Source organism: Castanea sativa, chromosome 12 (genome assembly GCF_040712315.1).
Source record: "Castanea sativa cultivar Marrone di Chiusa Pesio chromosome 12, ASM4071231v1".
Classification (NCBI taxonomy): Eukaryota; Viridiplantae; Streptophyta; class Magnoliopsida; order Fagales; family Fagaceae; genus Castanea; species Castanea sativa.
The window spans coordinates 41732484-41749153 of record NC_134024.1 but is presented as its reverse complement, the minus strand read 5'-3'; the positions used below and the strand labels follow the sequence as shown (position 1 = coordinate 41749153).

The following is a 16670-nucleotide window of genomic DNA, read 5'->3' as shown; positions in this document are numbered from 1 at the left end:
GCTACAAAAAATACGGTCAACGAAAAATCATTTATGCTTTGACCGGAAAATAAGCCGCTTTGACCGGAAAATAAGCCACTTTGAACGGAAAATCATTTACACTTTGATTTTACTTTCAAAAAATTTTCAAAAACCACACCTGAAGAGAGAAAGCTCGAGCACACTCCTCACACAGTCCAAAACCCATCTCCAAGCTTACCTTCAAACCATTTCTAGAAAAAAAAAAAAAAAAAAAAAAAGAAAGAAAGAAAGAAAGAAAGAACTGAACCAAGAGAGAGAAAGAGAGACAGAGAGAGGCCGGTCACCTGAACTTGAGATAGACTCCACCGTCGTCGGGGCCGTGCCTCTCACCGTCGATCAAGCAAAGATTGACTCCAACGCTGCGCAATCTCGCCTCTGCCGTGCGATCTGGCCTTCACCTTTGCCTCGGTTGCGCGATCTCGCCTTCGCCTCCACACCGCGATCTCGCCTTCGCCTCTGCACCACGATCTCGCCTCTAGATCGAACCCAATCACCTCTCTCTCTTCCTTCTTCTCTCAATTTGACTGGATTTGATGAATTTTTTTTTGGCTTTTGTTTCTTTTGTGTTTCTCTATTGAGAAATGATATTATATATTTGTTTGGAAGTTGAGAAAATGTGAGCAAAAAGTAGAAAATGTGTTTTCTATAGTATTTGTAAGAACACAACTAAACACTAAAAAATATTTTTCAAAGTATTTTTTAAAATACCACCAAACACCTAAAAATATTTTCTTTTCCGAAAAACATTTTTAACTGAAAATATTTTACACTTGGAAAATATTTTACATAGAACCAAACACAGCCTTATTGTTTGCCTTTTGCACCTAATGTGTCATTTTAATCATTAAGAGTTCTGACGATGTTTGGAATTAGGTTCTTACTTTATACTCATCTAATATTCTAATGATTTTAATGAAATTTTTATGCCTATCTTGTAAAAGTTCTCCTTTACCCTTAAATTTTAGGTGTAAAGTTAAATTTTAGGTGTAAAGCTAGTTGCAAAATGGGGTATCTACATATACGATGGTAAAAGGGAGACTAATTGGTAACACATTTTTGTTTTGTTAGTATTTATTGTGGAATGATTGCGTTGTTTCTTGGATGTTAGAACATAATCTTGGGTACATCGTGTCAAAGAGTTTAAACATAGCGTTGGGATATTGGACTTGGTAGCGACTAGGGATGCATAATCTAAGTGGCAAGATGAGTCAGGGCATAACAAAACACTTACAAGAAGTTGCTCTGTTGGGCATAACAAAATTTAGTATAGATCTTCCAAAATTTTCATGCAAAGTGTGTTGTGGTCACATGCATATTTATTTGTATGACTAAAGTAAGAAACAATACAATAGATGCATGATTAGGCCATGCCCACTATGAAAGTGTAGTAGATGTTAGAAATTATGATATATACTACTCAAGAATCCATGCAATGTATGGCAAATTTCAATAAAATATGATTTTATTACAATTGTGTTTTTATATGAAATTATTAATTATACAATCATGGTAATTATTATTAGATATTTGTTATGCTTGTGTTTATATATATATATATATATATGTATGTATATATATATATGTAGTATGTATGTATGTATGTATGTAACTATCTATTTTATAGCCTAGTGAAAGAAAATATATGTGGGTTCCTACTTTGGACAGAGCCCAAGCCCAATGGTTTGAGGGGGGATCCTGGGCCTCCAAAAGATGGTGTAGATAGTTGGTGGACTGGTCTTGACTCACCACGGCTTTATTGGGCCATTTACGAGCCAATCTATGCACAAGACATGGACTTCACAACACAAATATGCATAGACATATATATATATATATATATATATATATATATATATATATATATATATATATATATATTTATGAGTTAAATGAATAACCAAGGAATAGCAAATGAACTAAAAGAGTGCAAATAAAAGAACATCAGGGATCCTTAAAATAGAGTGTTGTTATTTATTATTAATTTTTTTTTGATAAACTTCAATTTCATTAAACTACTAAGAAGGACTACAAACAGAGGCATCTCCCTTACAAACCGTCTTAAGTGAGGAGGGGGGGGGGGGAGATTACCATTGGAAAAACAGAAAGGGAAAACATAGTTTAAAGCAAATTTCATAGCTTCATACGCTGCAAAATTGGCAGACCTTCGAACCCAACAAAAATTACAAGACAAAAAATTGTAAGACAAACTATGAATGTTGCTGATGAGCGTGCTCAGATGCCAACAGGGGGGTATGATCAGATAGGGTCAAGGCATCGAAGCAAATTTTCGCATCTCCTTCAAAGATAACCGTGTTCCAATGCATTTGGATGGCAAGCTAGACTGCCTATAGAAAAGCTAAAGCTGCTGCCTGTGAAGGGGTATAGAGATGGTGTTGTTTTCCCCACATAAAAGCACATCCCCATGATGATTTCTTGCCAAGATAGCCAGAGCAGACTTTGAAGAATTTAGCACAGCATCTACATTAATCTTAATGCAGTCTAGAGGTGAGGGGACCAAGATGTTGAGAAAGGGTCCGATGAGTGGTGGGAGATCAGGGAGTATACCTTGAATATCTTTGAGAACCTTGAAGCCACGTTTAGCTTGGCCTTGGCAAGTCAAGCTTGCCCTTTTGGAAAAGAAAGTGGTTCCTAGTCTTCCAAATCTCATCAATGATGATAGACAAGTTAAGAGTTATGGTCCATAGGTCTTGTGTAGGAATAGGGGCGTTTGGAGGGTTTTTTAATCAACTTGATGATGTCTTCACTTGAGGTCATTGATGTGGTGTGAATTCGGAGTCCCCATCACACATTTGCCCAAAGAGCTCTGGTGAAGTGGCAATGAAAGAAAAGGTGGATACTATTCTCTTTTTTAGAATCACAAAAGTCAATATGTTGAATTCTACACTTAAGGTTCACCCTGGTGGGGATGGCATTAGCTCCTATCCTCCAGATGAGCATTTTGAGACGTTTAGGGAGCTTGGCTTTCCATAACTTTTCCAATGAGATTGATCTTAGGAGTTGTCTTCGGAGTGAGTGAAAGAGACTTGGTGAATTGATTTGACAAAGAGAATACCTTTAGAATCAAGGAGCCATATAAGTTTGTCCTGCCTGGGTGAGAGTGGGATTGGAATGGTAAGAATGGATTGTGCATCAGCAGGGGTGAAAATTTCTTTCACCATACTTCTGTCCCATGATTTCGTGGAATGGTCAAAGAGGTGGTGAGCCTTGATAGGAATATGACTGTATTCTTCAATTCTTGGCTTCGGCTTAAAACCTTCAATCCATGGAACCCAAGGATCAACCCAAACATTAATGGATTTGCCATCTCCAAGCAAATAGCATGCCCATTTTTCTAACAGTTTTTGGCTCTTTCTATAGCTCTCCAAGTATGGGAGGCAGATTTAATTGGCTCTGCTCCAAGCCAATTTTCCTTTACCCTATACTTTGAACGCAATATCTCCATGCAAATGCTTTGCTTCCTAGAAGCAACCATCCAGGCCAGCTTGGCGAGCAACGCAGCGTTAACTTCTTTTGGTTTTTTGAATCTAAGGCCACCCTCACATTTCCAAGCAATGAATCTTCCTTCTCTCTCTTTCGGGTTCCGCCAGAATGTTCTTGAGAGCAAATCCAGTTTGTCACATATGTTTTTTGGGACGTTAAATGATGACAGGGTGTAGTTAGGGATGGCTAGGGCAACCGAGTTTATCAATGTGCATCTACCTGCCCAAGATAGGCATCTGCTTCTCTAGCCCAATAACTTGGTCTCCAGCCTCTCTTGTAGAAACTTGAAGTCTTTAGAAGGCGATCTTGTCTTGAATAGGGGTGCTCCAAGATACAGCGACTCTTTTTTAAAGCTTGTCATATGGAGATGCTGCTTTATAGCTTTTCTACAGTTAGGACTGGTGTGCTTCAAAAAGGATATGCTAGATTTGTCTCTGTTAATGGCTTGGCCTAACCATTTGTAGTACTTTTCTAGACATAGGGTTAGTCTTTCTGCATCGTTCCTTGTTGCCTTAGAGAAAAGAACAATGTCATCCGCATATATGACATGCGTTCCTTTAGAGCTTGATTTGGCACTGCTAATGTTTCCAACATTAAGCTCCTTATCAAGCATTCTAGAAAGGATGTCCTACCCTAGAATAAATAAGTAAGACGAGAGAGGGCCGCCATAAAGCCAGACTTGACTTTTCTAGTCTTGAAACTGTGAAGAAGTTCATGGACTATGTAAGATTGAATTTATTCAATCATTGTGTTGGCTTTATTCCATGCCAATTTGCTTGTAATTCAACATTTAGAAACCCTTGTATTTAGGTGGGAATCATGTAAGGGTAGTGTGTGAGAGAGTGTGAAGAAAAGTTCAAGAGTGTGCACTCAAGTAGGGGCTCATGACTGGACCTTGCGATTGACGAGTCGCCAAAAAGGCACACGTGTGAAGCATGTAGGGGGAGCTAAAGAGTCACACCAGCTGTTGCACTACAGGATAAAACCTTCAGCTGGCCAGATAGTTAGCTCGCGACTCAAACTCGCGACTTGTTCCAGTCGCGAGCTCGAGTCGCCAGAATACTCTGTTTGGCTAAAATTGACCTTTTGCATTCCAAACACACACCAGTATAAATGCCCCTTATACCCACGTATTGTAAAGAGCTTCTAGAGAGAATTTTGAGAGAAAAACCTAGAGAAAAACAAGATTATCTCATCCACAATCTTCATCCTTTAATTCTCCAAATTTCTTTACTCTCACCCTCTCCATTGTTACATCCTTGAGAGGTACATTTAGCCAAATCATTCTCTCACCATACACACATCTGTGAGAAGGCTATTTGGTGCTTGGGAAGCAGTTAGGAAGGGACTAATTGATATTGGTTGATGTTATGGGCTATAGCGGAATCTGGTAAGCTAGAGAAGACAAAGGTTCGGCGTAACCTCGTTGGAGCAAGAAGCTTGGAGGGCTTAGGTACATTGGGTAGATTAGGCTTGGAGGGTCTTCTGCTGTTCATATATCCCAACTTCATTCTCTAGTGTATTATTGACCGCTTAGGGGGCGGCGGAGAGGTTTTACGCCGAGGACTTCAGTTTCCTTTTCAATAACACATCGCTGTGTTGTCTTTGTGTTTGCATCTCTCTTCCCTTAATCTTTACCTTTTAATTGCTGCTGTGGTTGTGATTAATTTCAGTTTAGATTGTTTTACCAATTCGATAACACATCGTTGTCTTGTCTTTGTGTTTGCATCTCTCTTCCCTTAATCTTTACCTTTTAATTGCTGCTGTGGTTGTGATTAATTTCGGTTTAGATTGTTTTACCAATTCTGATTTAGCTTATTTTCATATTCCGCACATACATTGTTTGATAATAAGCTTGTATTGGTATTTTGTATTTTGGGGGTCTAAACGTTCTCAGGTGTTTTACACACTTTTTGAACTTTCAATTGGTATTAGAGCGGCTGCACTTGCTGTGGTTTAATTACCTAAGTGCAATTCTAGACCCCTTAGCTATGGATGAAGCTATGAAGAAGGCTATGCTGAATTGTGGTTCAAATGTTTGTGATAATGACTCTATGATTATATTTGAAAGTTGTTCTAACAATGAACTCCTAGAGTTATTAAAAACAAAGAAACTTGCTAGAATATTTGTTCACATGCTAAAATATCTTGAAAATAAGAATCACATCTTACATAATAGTCTATGTGAGTCTAATTCTTTGGTCAAGAAGTATAAAAGAAGAAATAGAATATTGTGTGACAAGGTTGATAGTTTGAAAAAGAAAATTCAATCTAACAAGAGCATGGAAAATGAAGATAAGTTTATGTTTGAAGGTCAAGAATGTTTGTCTCATGCTTGCTTGTTTGTACACACTTCTTTGAAGGTATTTAATTAATGTTTGTGGTATCTTGATAGCAGCTGTTCTCGTCACATGACAGGAGATAAATCACTGTTTAAGACAATCAAAGAGAAGGTTGGTGACTATGTGACATTTGGCGATGGGAGTCATGCTCAAGTTCTCGGCAAAAGGACTATTGAGATACCAGGTTTACCTCTATTGAATGATGTTTTATACATCAAAGGGCTGAAGGCAAATCTCTTAAGCATCACTCAAATATGTGATGAAGACTTCCTTGTTTAATTCTTAAAGAAGGGGTGCATAATCATTGATGAAAAAGGGATTCAAGTCTTGGAGGGAAATAAGACTACCGACAATTGCTATGGTATAGTTCCTACGGCACCAATTTCCTGTAGATGTGCTCGTGTTGACATGTTGGAACTTTGGCATCACAGGTTTGGACATGCAAACTTCAAACAAGTAGCTAAAGTATCTAAACTTAAAGCTGTTGAGGGTCTTCCAAAATTTGGAAAGGTAGAGAAGACAATTTGTGGTGCATGCCACATGGGAAAGCAAACAAAGGCAAGTCATCACAAGGTGAATGTGATTGCTACCTCACGTTGTTTAGAACTTCTACATGTTGACTTAATGGGGCCTACAAGAACTGAAAGTCTAGGAGGAAAGAGGTGCATTATGGTCATAGTCGATGGTTTCTCAAGATACACTTGGGTGGAGTTTCTTAGAGAAAAATCAGAAGTATGTGAGAAATTGGAAATTCTGTGCAAGAGATTACAAAACAAGAAAGGGGTTTCGATTATCAAGATAAGGAGTGATCATGGTAACGAATTTGAGAATGCAAGATTTGAGTTGTTTTGTGAGAAGAATGAGATCAAAAATGAATTTTCAACCCCCAAAACTCCTCAACAAAATGGGGTGGTTAAGAGAAAAAACCGGGTGATTCAAGAAATGGCAAGAGTTATACTGCTCAACAAGCAAATTCCTCAAAAATTTTGGGGAGAAGCTGTGAACACCTCATGTCACATTGGTAATAGGATATTCTTCTGAGCGGGAACAAAGAAGACCACTTATGAAATTTGGAATGGAAATAAGCCTAAAGTGAAGTACTTTTGAGTGTTTGGAAGCAAGTGTCACATCCTAAATGATTGGAAGAACCTTGTAAAATTTGATGCAAAAAGTGATGAAGACATTTTCCTTGGGTATTCTACTACTAGCCGGGGCATATAGAGTTTACAACAAGAGAACAAAGGCAGTAATGAAATCCATCAATGTAGAAATTGATGATGCTATAACAAAAGTTGAGATGGTTGATAATGAAGAAGGGCCAAGCACCAAAGAGCCCACAACTGAGGTCGAAGCTCTTGATATTGAAGTTGGAGGACTTTCACCGAAAAAGGAATCAACTCCCTTGAACTCGAGAATGGAAACAAGATCAATGTCAAGAACATCAAGTCCTCTCACTCCTCCTGAAGTTCATCCTCCCATCTCCAGGAATGATGAAGTGTCCACATCAAAGAAACCATCATCAAGAGTACCTAAAAACCATCTAGACAGTAACATCATTGGGTCTTTAGATGAAGATCTTCTCCTTAGAAAGGGAAACATTCTTCTGACCAATCATGTAACATATCACTCCTACCTTGCCCAATTTGAACCGAAAAAGGTAGAAGAAGCCCTTCAAGATGAAAATTGGGTTGAGTCAATGCATGAAGAGCTGAATAAATTTGTAAGAAATGATGTATGGGAACTTGTTTCTAGACCTGAAAATGTTCATGTCATCAGCACCAAATGGATCTTCAAAAACAATACTAATGAAGATGGAGAGATTATTCGGAATAAATCTCAGCTAGTGGCTCAAGGATACACTCAAGTAGAAGGAGTAGATTTTGGCTGCGTTTGTTTCGACGGTAAACGGTTTCAGGAAATGGTTTTACGCGTTTTCGGATGTTTGGCAGGTGCTGAAAATTTGGTCAAATGGAAAATAGCAAACATTTGACTGTAAAAAACTGCCTCTGACCCGGAAATCCTTTTCCATTTGTGTTTTACCTTCAATTGGATTCAGCCCTCATTTTCCCTCTCGCCTTCTCGCTGCCTCAAGTCAAGCTCCAGTCAAGCTCCACTCCCTGCCTCAAGCCGGTCCGAGCTTCACCCACCGTCCGACGAGCTCCGCCACTCCCACGGTGAGTTTCCTCCACCGTTTCTCGCAGTCTCCTTCACACACCTCCGACCCACACCTCCGGCCCACACCCACACAACCTCATCCACACAGCTCCGATCCCCACACAGCTCCGGCCCACTGGACAAACCCACAGCCCCACACCGCCGACCCACTTTACACATCCCGATCCACCCACCTCCGACCCACAACCTCCGACCCACACCTCCGGCCCACACCCACACAACCTCACCCATACACCTCCGATCCCCACACAGCTCCGGCCCACTGGACAAACCCACAGCCCCACACCGCCGACCCACTTTACACATCCCGATCCACCCACCTCCGACCCACAACCTCCGACCCACACCTCCGGCCCACACCCACACAACCTCACCCACACACCTCCGATCCCCACACACCTCCGGCCCACTGGACAAACCCACACCCCCACACCGCCGACCCACTTTACACATCCCGAACCACCCACCTCCGACCCACTCCACAAAGCCCGATCCACCCATCTCACCCACACACCTCCAACCCATTCTACAAAACCCAATCCACCTACCTCCGACCCACCTACCTCCGACCCACAAACCTCCGACCCACCCCTCTACAAAACCCGACCAAACCTCCGACCCACCCTCTGCAAATGGTGCTCTGGGTTGAACCGATATGGCTTATATATATATATAATTATTTAATTAAATACCTATTTAATTATTGATTTACTTTTTTTTTTAATTATCTAGTTATTTATTAAATTATTGATATCAGAAATTCAATTTTGCTACTCTTACAATTATACAGAAATATCAATTTTGCTGCTCTTACAATTATTTAATTAAATGCAATGTGATTTGTTGGGAATTTTCTGTTATTGGTGTTTTTGTTGATGGGTACCCTACTGTTTAGGTAGAAAATGTTTAGATTATTATTTAGAGGGGAATTAAACATTTTATGGCTGTTCATAATGGTTTTGATTTCACTTGTTCAAAAAAAAAAAAAAAAAACTATAGATTGCTTGAATTTGGATTGTTTTACTGTTGTGGTTGTTTTTATATACTGTGTACTCAGTATCATGCTTGTTTGCATACCTCTTAGACCACAATGTTTGTGATGTTTTAGATGAAGAAAAAAACTAAAGCAGCAGTTCTTGCCTCAGTTGCATCTGTCCTCCTTGTGGGGGTTGCGTTGGTAAGGAAATTGCGACGTAGACGACTGCCTAGGGCGCCTTATGTTAATCATGCAGCCGAAAGAGAGCATTACATAAATAGTATTCTGCATGGAAGTGAGAGACTTTGTGTTAGTCAAATTAGGATGAAACCTATAGCTTTTCACCACTTATGTCACATCCTCACTGAGGGGGAGCACATACGCCCTACTACGCACATGTCCGTTACGGAGCAAGTGCTAATTTTTTTACACATTATTGGTCATAATGTGAGGTTTCGTGTAATTGGTAGTCGGTTCCATAGATCAACTGAAACTGTCCATAGATACTTCAACGTCGTCCTTAGGGGGGTCCTGAAATTATATAGAGCTCTAATAAGACTGCCTAGCGAAGATACACCCCTAGAGATAAGGGATAGCAGAAGGTTCTACCCCTATTTCAAGGTAAATATTAAGACTTGTGTATATGTGTAAATTGTGAAAGTTTGTGTAATTCTAAATCATTATGTTTGTCGAAAATTAGGATTGTGTTGGAGCGATAGATGGTACACATGTTCGTGCATCTGTGCCACCTAAGATACAAGGAAGGTTTCATGGTCGCAAAGGTGGAACCACACAAAATGTGTTAGCTGCCATTAGTTTTGACTTGAAGTTCACTTATGTATTGGCTGGATGGGAAGGCAGTGCACATGATTCATGTGTGTTAAATGATGCATTTGCTAGGCCACGGAGATTTTCAATTCCCTCAGGTATTATAGGATGACTTCACCTTTTGAGTTTATTAGTTTAATAAATTTTGTGCATTTTTCGAAGCATAGTAGTGATTTGGTTTTATTTTTGAACATATGTAGGTAAGTATTATCTTGGTGATGCTGGGTATGGTAATAAAAATGGAATTCTGTCACCCTATCGGAGTGTGCGATATCACTTGAAAGAGTTTAGTGATCGTCCTCTTGAGAATGAACAAGAATTGTTCAACCTCCGACACTCTTCCTTGAGAACTACCATTGAGCGAGGATTTGGAGTGTTGAAGAAACGTTTTCGAGTGTTGGATGCAGAACCATTTTGGTCTTTTGAAACACAAGTGAAAGTAGTGTTAGCATGTTGTGTGATTCATAATCACATTATGGGGGTTGATCCTGCTGACTATATTATGGAAGCTGCAATGAACCAAGTAGAGGGTAGTGGCTCCCAACAAGAAACACAGTCACGTCGGGAGTCCCTTGAAGACAGTAGAGTGTGGAATGCTAAGAGAGATGAGATATGCAAAGCTATGTGGTCTGATTATACCAGGAGTGGAGAGTAGAACTTTATTTAGATTTATGTAATTGTCATATGTACTATATTCTTGTTTTATATATGTTTAATCTATTTACTGTAGACTTCTGGTGGTGTAAGGATCATTATTTTCAACAATACATTGTTATTTCCAGTAGTTGTTTCGTTCTGTTGTTCACATCTATAATCGTGGTTGTATGTGTGTTTGATTTGTTGTTCATATGCACAGTAATTTGTGAATGCTACTTGGATTGTTTAAATGCTAGTCTCACTATGCAATTATCATATGTAGTAATGTCGAAAGGGAAAGAAAAGGTGGGTAGTAAGCAATTTCGATGGTTGCCACCAATGCACACGACGATGCTAACTGTACTTGCTGAAGAGGCCACGAAGGGCAACAAGCCCTCGAACACTTTTAAGCCCGGTTCCTTCGCTACTGTCGCCAAGGCGATAACTGAACAGTTTGGGGTCGAGTGCCATGCTGGGTATGTTGAGAATCGAATGCGTACTTTGAGGACAATGTGGACTACCATTCAAACTCTTCAAAAGAAGAGTGGGTTCGGTTGGGATGATAGCTTAAAAATGATCACGTGCGATGCGAAGACGTACCAAGAGGAAGTTATGGTATGGCTTTCAACTATATTTGTGCATTATATTTTCTATTGTTCTTATCCCATAAATCATGGATTATGTCTCTTGTGGTAATAATAGCTTATACTTGTTTATCATTCACATAAATCATCTAATGACATCAATATTGAATTGAATATTGAATTTATGAGTGAAGTGATCATTGCATTGTTATTGTATGTTCCTGTCTCCGTTACAGGCGCATCGGAAGCATGCTGATTTTTTGAACAAGAAGATAGAGTTGTATGATGAGTTGGCCATTGTAGTGGGTAAGGATTTGGCCACAGGAAGCTTTGCTAAGTCATATGTTGATATTGACACAGAGCATGAGAATGCAGAGAGCACTGAGATGGTGGCTGATAATGGGGAGGAGGGTGTGGTGGATAAGGGGAAGAATGTGGTAGAATCGTCCACCACTGGGTCCACACTTTCAAAGTCCCACAAAAGAAGCCGTGCACCTCCCTTTGATGATAGCGCTCTGACTGATTTGTCTGATCAGCTTAAGGAAATTGCTGTGGCCTTGAAAGAAATCAGTCGGGGGCCTGTTGATTTTAATAGTCTTTACTCTGAGGTGATGGCTATGGCGGCGGATGGGTATAGTGAAGATATGCTCGCAACTGCCTTTGACCATCTGTGTGAAAATAAGAAGGTAGCTAGGGGATTTCTGGCCAAGACTGCTAAGTTGAGGAAGCTTTGGATGGATAGTTATTTGTTCACTCGACTCTGACTTGTCTGTTTATTGCTGATTGTGATGGTAGGGATTGTGTGTGATGTAGTACTAGTATGATCCTAACATTGTATGATATATGTGACAATTGTATTATCGGTAAGCAGCCTATGTATGTATTTGTAACCTGTAGGATGTGAACTCTTTTGTATTATTGGGACGATACAATTGCCCAAGTTATGTGTGGTGACTTTAAGCATGTAGGGCACATGTGTATCGTTCGTATACCACGTGTAGGTATCAATTTTGCATACCATGGACTTGTAATGGTGAAAGTACATTATGTGCGTTTTGATATAAATATTACCACGTGATATTCGGATGCTCTTTGTTGATGTTGAAGTCAATGATTATTTTTGTGATGCTTTTTGTAACTGTTGAAGTGGATGATTATTTTTGTGCTATTACAGGTTCATCTAGGCAATGCAGGTTTTTATTTGTAAATGCATTTCATATTTTCCGTAAAATGTGTGAACAAACCAAACATGGGAAAATGAATTCCGTAAAACGAATTTCAGAAAATGCCAAACAGTGGAATTTGTTTGCTGCCCTTATTTTCCATGGTGCAACCAAACAGCATGAGTACATTTTCTTTACGGGAAAATATTTTTTTCGGAAATGATTTTCCGTCCAGAATTGGTTTACCGTCGAACCAAACGCAGCCTTTGATGAATCATTTGCTCCTATGGCAAGACTTGAGTCTATCCACATTCTAATGTCAATTGCTTGCACTATGGACTTCAAACTCTACCAAATGGATGTAAAATGTGCATTTCTAAATGGAAACCTAAATGAAGAAGTGTTTGTTGAACAACCCAAAGGCTTTGAAGATCCTCACTTCCCGGACCATGTGCTGAAATTGAAGAAAGCTCTCTATGGCTTGAAACAAGCTCCTAGAGCTTGGTATGATCGTCTTACCCATTATCTCCTAGATAGAGGATTCAAAAGAGGGTATCCCGACCGGACTTTATTTGTTAAAAATGATGGGGATTATCTTCTTGTGGCCCAAGTATATGTTGATGACATAGTATTTGGAGCTACCATTGATGCACGAGCTATAGAGTTTTCAGAGGAGATGAAGAAAGAATTTGAGATGAGCATCTTCTTGGGTCTTCAAGTCAAGCAAAAGAAGGAAGGCATATTCATTTCACAAGAAAAATATGCTAGAAATATTGTCAAGAAGTTTGAATTTGAGTCTAAAACGCATGCCTCCACTCCCATGAGTTCATCCACAGAGCTTAACGTGGATTCCTTCGGGGTAGAAGTGAGTCCAACTTTGTATAGGAGTATAGTTGAGAGTTTACTCTATCTTACGGCCAGCAGACCGGATATTGCTTTTAGCATGGGTGTTTGTGCTCGATATCAAGCTGCTCTGAAGGAATCTCATCTGACTGCTGTAAAGCGAATCATACGATATGTCAATGGAACTTCTGATTATGGCTTGTGGTACTCAAAATACTCTAATGCTTGCCTTGTAGGATATTCAGATGCAGATTGGGCTGGAAGTGTGGATGATTGAAAAAGTACTTCAGGTGATTACTTTTATCTTGGAAACAATCTTGTCTCTTGGATGAGCAAGAAACAAAATTCGGTGTCTCTCTCTACGGCTGAAGCAGAGTATATAGTTGCTAGAAGTTGCTGCACACAACTCCTTTGGATGAAAAGATTACTTCATGATTATGAGATTCTTCAAGATACAATGTGTGTTTTCTATGATAATAGCAGTGCTATAAATCTCTATAAGAATCCAGTTTAGCATTCAAAGTCGAAACACATTGAGATATGATACCACTTCATCCGGGATTTAGTGGAAGATAAAGTTGTGTGTCTTGAATTCATCCATACAGATAATCAAAAAGCGGACATCTTCACCAAGCCTTTCAATGGCCCATGGTTTGAATCACTCTGTAAGACCATCGGTGTCGGTACAATTCCTTGAATCTCATGTGTGATGTATGCTCTACCTTTCTATCTTGTTATGTTTTCTCTGTTATAGGGCACACACTACTTTGTTGGCTATTTGTATAGCATATTATGTTTGTTTGTTTCTTTTTGTTTTGAATGTGTTTACATTTGTTTTTATCAATCTTTTCTTGCTTTTATGTCAAAAATCCAAAAACACATAAAAAGTAGAAAATCCAAAAAGTTTGATCGGCATTGTTGTGTTTTGTCACAAGCATATTTTGCCTTGTACCTTTGTATTAATGGCTTTGTGCATTTAAGAGCGTAGTTCTCTGTGCACTCATATCATTGTGGGAGAAATCTTGACAGTTATGTGACTGTTGTAAATAGATCTTCAAACTTGTCATGAATGATTAGCTAATGGTTTTTGTTGATCTTGAAACTTGCATAGACTTGTGCTTATATATCTTCCCACTCTTTTATTTTTTTTTAAAAAGCTCAACAAATGTAAATCTCAAAATGAAAAGAGATAATGAGCTGTAAAAGCCTTTGCAAAAAAATCCAAAGGCTTACCCATCAAATTGAAATATAAAATATTTCAGGCATCGATCTCAAAATGAGATGTATTGTTTCTAAAAGATCAAATGATATGATGTAAATGGAGCCAAATGAAAAGCTTCAAAATATTGCTATCAAGTTTTGTGGGAGGTTATATATGCATATTTCTATAATTGAGATGGATCACTTCTCGTGCTAATTGTGTATGCGTTGGTTGAATTGATCATTGAAGCTTCTCATTAGACTAAGGACAATCTCATTTTTGGTACTCACACACATCACACTAGTCTATGTTCAATAAATGCCTTATTCATTTGTGTGATTGTACTTGTTTAAATGTGTTGCACATGCTCAACTATATGTTGATCAAACACAATTTTTTTTTTTGGAGTGTTTTAGTTGTTTTTGAAAAGTATTTTTGTTTTAAAAAATTTCAAAAATCTATGCAACCTTGTTTTAGCGACTTGCCTCGCGGGTCAAGCTAATCACATGCCTTAGTCGCGAGCTTACCCAGAAAGTTTTCGCGACTCTCCAACAGGTCAAAGTCCCAGTTGTGAAAAAGACTTAGAAAAATATAAAAAATCTGAGTTTTTGAATTTCTTGCGACTCAGTTTGGCGACTTGTTCACGAGTGGAAGCTTCAGTTGCGAGTTTACTCAGAAGGTTTGGCGACTCCTGTCGCGACTTACTCTCGGGTAGAGCTTCCAATCGATAAAAACACTTAGCAAAATTTTTAAAAATTGTCTCAAGGGGTTTTTGGCGGCTTATTTTAGTGACTTGTTCGTGACTCAATCCAGTCGCGAAAATCGCGTGCTTTGCACAATAAGGGTTATTTCCTAGACAGTTTCCCAAAATTTTCAGATTTCCCACACAACTAGTGACTATTCATCTTGTTGTTCCTCTTTCCCTCTTTCAAACCCACCGTGTTCACACACAAACTTCTCATAGTCTTTAACTTTTCTTCACCAATCTTCAAGAAAAAATATGGACTCTATTTCTTACCCAATGTAGTTCAGTTTCTTTACTAAGATTTCTTGTTTTGGGTGTTGTTGATGATATTTGTGTATATTCTGCTTGAATATGGATATTTGTTGGTTTGGAAAGAGTTTTGTGTGGTTTGTGTCAGATACATGTTGTTCCACTCTACTTTTGGTTACACAATGTGTTATATATAGGACACCTACATTCAGTGACTTGTTTGGAACCTCAGGATTTTAGGGTTCTCTTTAAATTTTCAGTTTTGGGACTAATTCAGTGCTAATAGAGATTCTTGTTTTGTGTGGTTTCTGTTGTGTTTTGGCGTAACATGATGCAGCCTAAACATGTCCCCGTTCAAAAGATTTGCAGTGAAAGGAGGCAGCAACAAAGGGAAAAAGCTTGTGATTGATGTCGATGATCTTTAGCCTAGGTCAAAGAGGACTCGATCACCAATGGGAAAGTATGACCCTATCAAGTTCAAATCTTTTGCTACTTTTCAGTCTTATGAGAAATTCTTTAAAGATGCCTCATTGCTGGTTGAAAGGGCTGTTGACCAGCCGTCTCTCCTGGACACCAATATCCCTAAATGGTTTGCTACCAAGGATTAGAACTTTCTTCTCTCCAATCTTGATGATGCATATGAAAATTTGGTAAAAGAGTTCTATGCTAATGCCATTGTTAGAGATCCGAGTCTCCCGTATATCAAATGTTGGATTAGAGGCAAGAGTTTCTCCGTGTCTCCCGTATATCTGGTAGATATCCTATATATCAACCGGCCAATGTTCCCTAATCCACCGGTATATGATGATTTGACACCGGATGAAGATCTACTTCGGGATGCTCTTGGACGAAACTTAAAATTCTCCCAAAATGGGAATTCAATCAGTGTTTCTTCCCTATCTTCGGAATTAAGGGTGCTTACAATAATCATGTTCCACAATCTCTATCCTCTATCCAGCACCGGGTACATGAATCTTGGAAGAGCTTTATTTCTTCATGATCTAATAACTGATGAAGAGATTGACATTTGCACTCATATCTTTCATATTTTGCGCAAAATTGCTGCAAGAACTGAATCAAGGATTTGCATTCCTTTTTGCTGTCTCATCTCAAGAAACTGAAACTCAAAGGCATTCATCCATCAGTTGATGAGTCTCCCTACCCGAAGCTTAGTCCAATCAACATTCGTACACTTAACACTAGCATTGGTCATAGCCAGAAGGGAATCAAGATAGAGACTTCAACTTCTCATAGTGGTTCATGCTCTAGTTCATCCTCCTATGATGAGAAGTTAGACAAAATTTTGGCATCCGTCCATGACATAAGCACCAAGATGTCCGGGCTTGCCTCTCTTCTACACCATCACAACATTCGCTGTGATACAAGGTTCACTTCTCTTCAAACTC

The 16670-nt window shown here is 39.1% G+C and overlaps 1 protein-coding gene across 1 annotated transcript; it reads left to right on the top strand.

Moving 5' to 3' along the window:
* Positions 1-10764: 10764 nt before the first annotated feature.
* LOC142620698 (uncharacterized) lies at positions 10765-11827 on the top strand. The gene is made up of 2 exons (XM_075794023.1): positions 10765-11094; positions 11300-11827. The coding sequence occupies exons 1-2, from the start codon at positions 10765-10767 to the stop codon at positions 11825-11827; spliced, it is 858 nt and encodes a 285-aa protein (XP_075650138.1).
* Positions 11828-16670: the final 4843 nt, after the last annotated feature.

Bases quoted from the DNA above. Each gene is read 5' to 3' on its own strand.
- LOC142620698 (XM_075794023.1), top strand. From the start codon at position 10,765: ATGTCGAAAGGGAAAGAAAAGGTGGGTAGTAAGCAATTTCGATGGTTG. The intron at 11,095-11,299 runs GTATGGCTTTCA...TCTCCGTTACAG, and splicing joins CGTACCAAGAGGAAGTTATG to GCGCATCGGAAGCATGCTGA.